Source organism: Ipomoea nil, unplaced genomic scaffold (assembly GCF_001879475.1).
Source record: "Ipomoea nil cultivar Tokyo-kokei standard unplaced genomic scaffold, Asagao_1.1 scaffold2957, whole genome shotgun sequence".
Lineage (NCBI taxonomy): Eukaryota > Viridiplantae > Streptophyta > Magnoliopsida > Solanales > Convolvulaceae > Ipomoea > Ipomoea nil.
In genome coordinates this window covers 629,529-639,251 of record NW_017619385.1, presented here as the reverse complement: position 1 = coordinate 639,251, position 9,723 = coordinate 629,529, and the positions used below count along the sequence as shown (strand labels likewise).

Here is a 9,723-nt window from a genome sequence, read left to right as displayed (position 1 = left end):
ATGCAGATAGATATGTCAAGGGTGCTTCTTGTCTTTTCACCTAACTCTTTCGGTTGTAACCGTTTCTCCCGCTTCCTTTCTCTCTTGTATATTAAGCTTGTAATCCTCTCTGTTAGAGAGTTGAACTGAATAACAGATTGTACCACAAGTTTGCTTCCTTTTTCATCTCTGAATGCTATTCACTAAATTGGTTCGATCATAGTGCTGCTCCATCACCATTACTGACTGGAGAAGCGGGAGTGTACAAGGGAGAGGAGTGTGCCGACGATGCTGTAGAATTCCGAGCTGCGGCTGCAGCTCTGCGTGGTGCTGCTCCCGTCTAGTGTGGTGCTTGGGCGGCAAACTATGGCTGAGTTCCAGCAGCCTGGGACGACGACGCGGCTGTGCGTGGGCGACATGGCTGACGACTGGTTCATGGTGGAGGTCTCAGTGCTGCAGTGGCCGGTTTGGGAAAAGAAACATCGAAGAATGACGAAGCAAAAAAAAAAAAAAAAAAAAAAAAAAAAACGAAAACTGTGAATAATAAAAACAAAGCGGTGTTTTATTTTATATTTAAATTTTTTATAAATAGACTAAAAAACAAAGCAAAAAATGGTTAGAATTAAAATCGAAAACTGGTGGGGAATTTGAATAAATCAAAACGATCAATCAGAATCAGTTTTGTCCTTCTTTTTGTTTTTTTTAATAAAATTGATTATACATTAAAAAGAAACTGATAAATTGAAAACACAAAAAAATATAAAATAATGATATATGTATGTATATATATATATATATGTATATATGTATATATATATATATATATATATATATATATATATATATATATACATATATATATATATATATATATATATATATATATATGTATGTATGTATGTATATATATATATATATATATATATATATATATATATATATATATATATATATATATGTATGTATATATATATATATATATATATATATATATATATACATACATATATATACATATATATATATATATATATATATATATATATATATATATATATATATATGTATGTATATATATACATACATACATATATATATATATATATGTATATATATGTATGTATATATATATATATATATATATGTATATATATATATATATATATTTATTTATTTATTTATTTATTTATTTATAAGACTAGGAAATTGGGGTTAGAATGATTTTATACTAGGAATATTTAAGCAAAAGATTGGGCTTTAATTAAAGAATAATTCCCTCAGAAAAATAATTATAGGAATTAATTTGAGAATTAGAATAATTTTCGGGGTGTTACATGTATGCAGACATACATTATATTTATAGTATTTTGTACAATATTAAAATGTTTACACTTTTTTTTTATAGAATTGTGATTACTGCTATAATTATATACATTAATTGTTACAATAGTTACTCAATAAAAAATTATTTTAAACTCTACCTGAACTCATACTCTTAATTTAAAAATTTATAAATATTTAGAAATCTGTCTAAATACATAATATAGTTAGAGACTACATTAATACATTCACATTTAAAAATAAAATTCTTTTAATTTCTTTAAAATACAATTCCCTTAATTATAATTTCAAAATATGAAAATGAAATTATAAAATTAACTGAATGTATGTTCATAAATATTTAAAAAAAATTTAAATATATACATAATAAATTTATGCACTTTATTAATCATACAAAATTAAAATGCTAATTTTGTTAATTTCTATATGTAATTATTTTAATTAGAAATCTGCAATATAAATTATAATTACAAAAATTATATTATAGAATTTGTTATATATACATATTAATAAATATTATGGGCAATACAATATATTATACAATCAAATAAGGAAATGCATCTGAATTAGAGTTTAAATTTACTCTAATTGGCTCTTGGCTCTTTGTGCTTCAATAGGTTGAGAAAGTAGTTATGAACAGATACTACATTGTAATAGAATCACTATCATTCAAAAAAAAGAGTTTAAATTTACTCATACAAAATATAAGTTTAACATCTTTTTTGATTTATAAATATAATTCACTTAATTATTATTCATACTAATGAAATTATTATTATTATTATTATTATTATTATTATTATTATTATTATTATTATTATTATTATTATTATTATTATTATGAAATAAAATTAGGAATAAATCAAATTAATTTTGTAAATTTTCTCTATAAGTTTATCTAAATATGTACATGATTAGAGACTGTATGAACCATAATTTTAACTTTAATTTTGTGTGCTATGAAAAGCAATACTATGGGGTTTTGGGTGTGGCTGGTTTGGAACGAAAGAAGGATAAAGGTTATGTATCGTGTATTAAACACTACCTTAAAAGCATTTACGACCAGGGATTGAGTCGCATGCTCTCGACAGGCACTACAGAATGAACATGCTTGCTCCCTGTTCCTCACAGGCAATATAATCATGTTTTATCTTTTTCAAATGCAGCAGGTTTGATGGCAGTATGGTTATTCGCACGGCTTTGGCAGTTGAGATTAGAACCAACGCAGCAGGTTTATATAGTGTGTGTGTGTGTGTTATAACAGCCCACCTCTCACCATCCACTATTGTAGTGCTATAAACCAGCAAAGGACCAACTCTGCACACTCATTCATTGAGTTGTGCGGACAAGGTCACAAGATGATCCACAAAAATAGGGTGAGAAAATAGTTAGTTTTGATTGCAAAACGTTGACCCCACCACACATCGTGACGAGCCGGCCAGGCGGCGGCGGCGCGCGATTTACCTCCTTTCCCTCCTCATAACACTTCAAACTCTATTAAAGGTGTTGGAGTATATAAGTGAGGAAAGAAGAGGTTATCCAACCAATGTGGGACAACTTGGGTGATAGACATATTTTACACTCATATTTTAGGTACATTTTTATAATATTTTTGCATTAGTTATTTATAATTATTTAATAATTACTTGTTTTTAGAGTTTAATAATTATTTAGGTAAATAAGTGTTATAAAATTGTGTTTTGAACCCAAAAGCTTTTAACAAATCCCTTACTCTAATTTAATATAATATCTAGCTAATGACTTAATTGTTTTGAGCCCTTTTTTTTTTTATTTTATTTGAGAAAGTAAACTTAATTCATTATATCAGAATGAAGAATGTTTACAAGAAAAGATGGAGGGGAGTCCAGCCACTCCCCGCAACCTGACTCAGAAAAGGCCTCCCTAGAAACACAGTGAGCGGCACGATTCGCAGATCGCTTAACAAAGTAGAATTCAACATCCTCAATTTCAGATGCCAATTCCTTTACATCATCCACCAAATTGCCAAAAGCCGAACCAAAAGACACAGAATGAATAGCATTACATACCAGTTGTGAGTCCATCTCCACATCCACTCCTCCTAGTCCCGTAGCCTTCAGCCAGCTGAGAGCTTCTCTTACACACAAGGCCTCGGCTTCCTTCACCAAATAAGTTCCTGTTACAAGCACATTCTTAGCCGCCAAGAACCCCCCACTATCATCCCGCAGCACCCAACCCAACTCCATCCGTCCTTCCTCCTGCCGAACCGAAACATCCGTATTTAATTTAAACCTGCCCAACCACGGCTTCTTCCAGTGGTCAGCGTCCACCGGGCCATTCACACGATGTTCCTGATTCGCCCCACGCCACCCCTCCAGAAAGTCTAGGGCACGCTGCACCACCATGGCTGAATTATGTACACAGCCCTTCCAGACACTATCATTCCTGCTTGTCCACAATCCCCAACATACCATTACAAACCTTGGCAAAGAGTCAGCACACAACTTACCAACACACCAAAAAAACCAATCAGAGATATTATCACCTGCATAAGCATTCAGCTGTGGCACACCCAATAGGTTCCAAACCCGCCTGGCCTCCGCACAGTTAACAAAAAGATGGACCGCAGATTCGGCCACCAGCCTACACATATGACAATCAAGTGAACAAGCTACCCTTTTCACAGCCAACGCATCACGTGTGGGAAGAAACTCAGAAGCTAGCTGCCAATAGAAACATTTTACCTTAGGGGGAACATGTAAATTCCATATACGTGACCATGGCCGATCATCCGAGGCAACCATGGTAATCCGTTTGTAGCATGACTTAACAGAATACATCCCCTTCGGATCCCAATGCCAAGTCCAGCAATCAACAGGCCTGCGCCAACTAACCGGAATATTCACAATCAATCTTGCATCACGGGAATTAAAAATATCATTAACACAATCATAATCCCATCCTGTACCTTGGTCATTCAACAAAGACGTTACCCGAGCTCCAAAGACAGACTGGTGCAACTCTGTTTCCACATATGGGTTGTTGTCATCCGGCAACCAGGGATCCATACCAATTATCGTGTCCGCCCCATTCCCAACGACCCTCCTACACCCCTCCTTCAACACCCCTTGTACCGCCATAATACCCTTCCAAATGTAAGAGGGATTACTACCCTCTGTTGCATCAAAGAAACCACACATCGGGTAATAACGCGCTTTGTAAGCCCGAGCCACCAAAGACTGTGGTCTGGTTACCAAGCGCCAAGCTTGCTTCCCAAGCAATGCTTTATTCATCTCATGCAATTTCCGGTACCCTAAACCACCACAACCCTTCGGCTTACACAACCCTTCCCAAGAGCGCCACCGGATGCCCCGACCCCCTCCTACACTGCCAGTCCACCAATACTGATTCATCAACGTCTCAATCTCACGACACAGCCCCACAGGTAACAAGAAAATCATCATTGCAAAGGTAGGCATTGCCTGAATCACATTCTTCAACAAGACTTCCCTACCTGCTCTGGATAGGAACTTTGCACTCCACGATCTGATCTTAGCAAGTATTCTGTCCTTGATGAACCCCAGAATCTCCTTCTTCCTCCTGCCAACTAGGGATGGTAGCCCTAGATACCTCCCACTCGTAAGCCCTTCTTCCACCCCCAGAACCTCCACCACCTCATTCCGCACATTCTGCCGAACATTTGCACTAAAGCACGCAGTGGACTTATCATAATTAACCCATTGACCCGAAGCATTAGAATAAGTATCCAGAACATACCTCATCTGCACACTCTCATCCAAATTCGCCCGATGAAACAAGAAGCAGTCATCAGCAAATAGGAGATGAGAGATCGTCGGGGCTCCTCTAGCAACTGTGACCCCATGCAACACACCCCCAGTCATTCTCTTCTCCAACAATGCACTGAGCCCCTCGGTTACAAACAGAAACAAATAGGGTGAAAGCGGGTCCCCCTGACGAAGTCCCCTTCCCGGTAATATAGGCCCCAACTGCCGGTGCTCATGTAGCACACTATACCGCACAGATGTAACCGACTCCATCATTAGATCAACCCACTGCTTAGCAAATCCCATTTTCAGCATTACAGCCTCCAGATACAACCACTCAACCCTATCATAAGCTTTGGACATGTCCAATTTCAGTGCCACGACGCCATTCTGTCCCTGTGCTTTCCTCTTCAGGTAGTGGTGCACCTCATATGCCAACATTATATTATCCGAGATTAGTCTCCCCGGAATAAAAGCACTCTGCGCACTGGAAATCAAGTTATTCAACATATATTTCAACCTGTTAGCACAAACCTATGTCGCGATTTTATAAACCACGTTGCGCAGAGCTATAGGGCGAAGATCCTTCATAGATTCCGGGCTCGGCTTCTTAGGCACCAACACAATAAAGGTTTCAGTTGCCCTCTGGGGTAATTTTGCAGTCTCAAAAAACTGCTTACAAAATAACCACACTTCTCCCCCGACAATGTCCCAGTAGTGCTGAAAAAACCCCGGACCAAACCCATCAAGACCAGGCGATTTATCAGGATGCATTTGAAAAGCTGCTTCACGGACCTCATCCATACTCAGCAGCCTTAACAACCCCGCATTATCCACATCAGAAACCCTTTTTGTAATGACATCAATCACCTCCTGTACATCCCCGTAGTCCGGCGAAAACAACTCCTCAAAATAAGTCACCATCAACTCTCCTAAATGTTCCTCCCCTTCAACCCAATTACCCTCCCCATCTTGCAACCTCACCACCTTATTCCTCCGCCTGCGGGCTTTTACCGAATTATGAAAGAATCTACTATTCACATCGCCCCCCTTATACCAGTGCTCTTTTGCCCGCTGCTTCCAGTACAAACTCTGCTGTTCTAACAAAAACAACTGCTCCTTCTGCGCAGCTGCATAACCTCTCATTCCATACCCATCTCGCCGCATACACAACTTCTCCATCTGACTCTTACATCGGTCAATCCTCCGCTGGAACTCCTTATTATACTGACGTCCCCAACGGCCTATATCCGTGGCACAAGCAAACTCCTTAATTTCATTTTAAATTTAATTGTTTGTCCAATTCTTATACTAAAGACAAAAGGAATAAAATATTAAACATTGTTTTAATTGCTTCTTTTCTCACGTGAAGTGAAGAGGATAAGAATTGGACAAAGCTTCCTGCGCAACTTTCGACCAAGAGCGGCATCCGCAAGTTTCGATGACATGCGGCGAGAAAAAAATGGGAAAATTGGATGGTTGAGGTTCATTGAGCATATTTTTAGAATGCTATAAATAGTAGGAGTTTCCTATTGTAAAATGTTCATTCTTCTCCTCTCGAATATTCTTTAAGGTTGTTATTAATGTCCGTCCATTCGTGGATAATTTCTTCTAGTTTGGTTTAGTGAATTGAAGCCCCGGAGTTCATTACGCTATAAGGTTATTTATTTATTTTTATTATATATATTTTTATGCATTTGAGTATTAAATATTCTTCTAAGTTATTTGAAATAATTGTGTCATTTAATTGCTAGGAAGGCCTACTAGTTATTTATTTGATATAATTATTTGCTATATTAGATAATGTTGTGCTACAAATTATTCTAATATTCAGTAGCAACTGAGGTTAATTATTGACGGCTTAGTGATAATTAGTCTCGGGTCGAATATTTTTCTAAGTTAAATGCAACCGCTTGTACTTGTGTTATTTAGTTTGTCGGTTTTCCTAGTTCCTATTGCTGCTATTAAATTAAATCTATAGCGCTTGTCTTAGATTATTTAGTAGTTAGGGGTAATTAAACCGCATGTGCTTTATTTACCTACAACTAAGGGAAAACGGAAATGAAATAATTTCACGACAAATATTCAATTGCAAATTAATTACTTTATAAATCAATGACCAGTGTTAAATTCCGGTGGTGGATCTTTACTAACCAAGGTTTCTTATTATAAGTGTTTTCGATATATTATTTTCATTGCTTTATTCGTTCAGTTAAATTACTTATTTATTTAAATTCTCTTTAAATTTATCTTTATTCTCGATATATTCCAAACCCCCCTTTCTTTAATTTGAGCACATATTTTAAACTAGTTACTCCTCGTGGGATCGATCCTTACTCCCGCTACTACGTTTGTAAAGTTTTAATTTGGGAGCCTACGACAGCTCACGACAGCTTACTTCATTTATTTAGAAGTAACTTCAAAATTTGGTGAGCTGTCGTAGGCTCCCAAATTAAAACCTTACAAACGTAGTAGAGGGAGTAAGGATCGATCCCACGAGGAGTAACTAGTTTAAAATATGTGCTCAAATTAAAGGAAGGGGGTTTGGAATATATCGAGAATAAAGATAAATTAAAAGAGAATTTAAATAAATAAGTAATTTAACTGAATGAATAAAGCAATGAAAATAATATATCGAAAACACTTATAATAAGAAACCTTGGTTAGTAAAGATCCACCACCGGAATTTAACACTGGTCATTGATTTATAAAGTAATTAATATGCAATTGAATATTTGTCGTGAAATTATTTCATTTCCGTTTTCCCTTAGTTGTAGGTAAATAAAGCACAAGCGGTTTAATTACCCCTAACTACTAAATAATCTAAGACAAGCGCTATAGATTTAATTTAATAGCAGCAATAGGAACTAGGAAAACCGACAAACTAAATAACACAAGCACAAGCGGTTGCATTTAACTTAGAAAAATATTCGACCTGAGACTAATTATCACTAAGCCGTCAATAATTAACCTCAGTTGCTTCTGAATATTAGAATAATTTGTAGCACAACATTATCTAATATACAAATAATTATATCAAATAAATAACTAGTAGGCCTTCCTAGCAATTAAATGACACAATTATTTCAAATAACTTAGAAGAATATTTAATACTCAAATGCATAAAAATATATATATATATATATATATATATATATAATAAAAATAAATAAATAACCTTACAGCGTAATGAACTCCGGGGCTTCAATTCACTAAACCAAACTAGAAGAAATTATCCACGAATGGACATTAATAACAACCTTAAAGAATATTCGAGAGGAGAAGAATGAACATTTTACAATAGGAAACTCCTACTATTTATAGCATTCTAAAAATATGCTCAATGAACCTCAACCATCCAATTTTCCCATTTTTTTCTCGCCGCGTGCCGTCGAAACTTGCGGATGCCGCTCTTGGTCGAAAGTTGCGCAGGAAGCTTTGTCCAATTCTTATCCTCTTCACTTCACGTGAGAAAAGAAGCAATTAAAACAATGTTTAATATTTTATTCCTTTTGTCTTTAGTATAAGAATTGGACAAACAATTAAATTTAAAATGAAATTAAGGAGTTTGCTTATGTAAAAAATGGGCTCAAAACAATTAAGTCATTAGCTAGATATTATATTAAATTAGAGTAAGGGATTTGTTAAAAGCTTTTGGGTTCAAAACACAATTTTATAACACTTATTTACCTAAATAATTATTAAACTCTAAAAACAAGTAATTATTAAATAATTATAAATAACTAATGCAAAAATATTATAAAAATGTACCTAAAATATGAGTGTAAAATATGTCTATCATTGGGTAAGCTACAAGAGCCTTTACCTTTAAATGCTCCCAACAATCCCCCACCATTAAAAGGGATTAGGCTGGTGCTAACATTGCCTGAGTACGAACAAAAGCAAATTTTCATGCCAGTGTATAATACTTGAACTGTCATATAGTGACATTAAGTACTTCTCTATGCGAGAGTGAATTAGATCTTGAACTCACCGAATAGACGAAGTTTGAACTTAAACGCACTTAATTTGCTCTAGTCGTCATGAATTATGTGTGGTCATACTCTTGACCCCGAATTATCCCCTGTAAGGTCTATTCCAGTATAGACCAACTCTATCAAGTCTACCTCAACGTAGACCACCAAGGTCGGCTATAAAGCGTGTGTAGGGTTCTAAACCCATTTCCCTTGATGTATCAAGGATGGCATTTCTATTTAGGCCCTTTGTGAAAGGATCTACAATATTCCTTTCAGATCTCACAAATACCATTGTGATCACCCCATTTAATATCAACTGCCGTACAGACTCATTTCTTACTCTTATGTGTCTACGTTTTCCATTGTAGACACTATTTTGCGCAACACAGATGACAGTTTGGGAATCACAATGTATGGGAACAGCAGGTGCTGGGCACCCCCACAATGGCACGTTTGCCAAAAGATTTCTCAGCCATTCGGCTTCCTGACTTGCTAGATCTAGAGCTATAAACTCTGACTCCATAGTTGATCTGGCTATACAGGATTGTTTGGTTGACTTCCATGATATCGCGGCTCTGCACACAGTGAACACATATCCACTAGTCGAGCTTATATCATCAGTGTCATTTACCCACTTTGCATCACAGAACCCTTCGAGCACA

At 35.8% G+C, this 9,723-nt stretch overlaps 1 protein-coding gene across 1 annotated transcript; it reads right to left on the bottom strand.

Moving 5' to 3' along the window:
• Window positions 1-3,131: 3,131 nt before the first annotated feature.
• Window positions 3,132-3,545, bottom strand: LOC109162664. The gene has a single exon (XM_019311348.1). The coding sequence runs from the start codon at window positions 3,543-3,545 to the stop codon at window positions 3,132-3,134; it is 414 nt and encodes a 137-aa protein (XP_019166893.1).
• Between the last annotated feature and the right edge of the window lie 6,178 nt (window positions 3,546-9,723).

Coding starts and splice junctions, on each gene's coding strand:
- LOC109162664 (XM_019311348.1), bottom strand. CDS start 3,545: ATGGAGTTGGGTTGGGTGCTGCGGGATGATAGTGGGGGGTTCTTGGCG.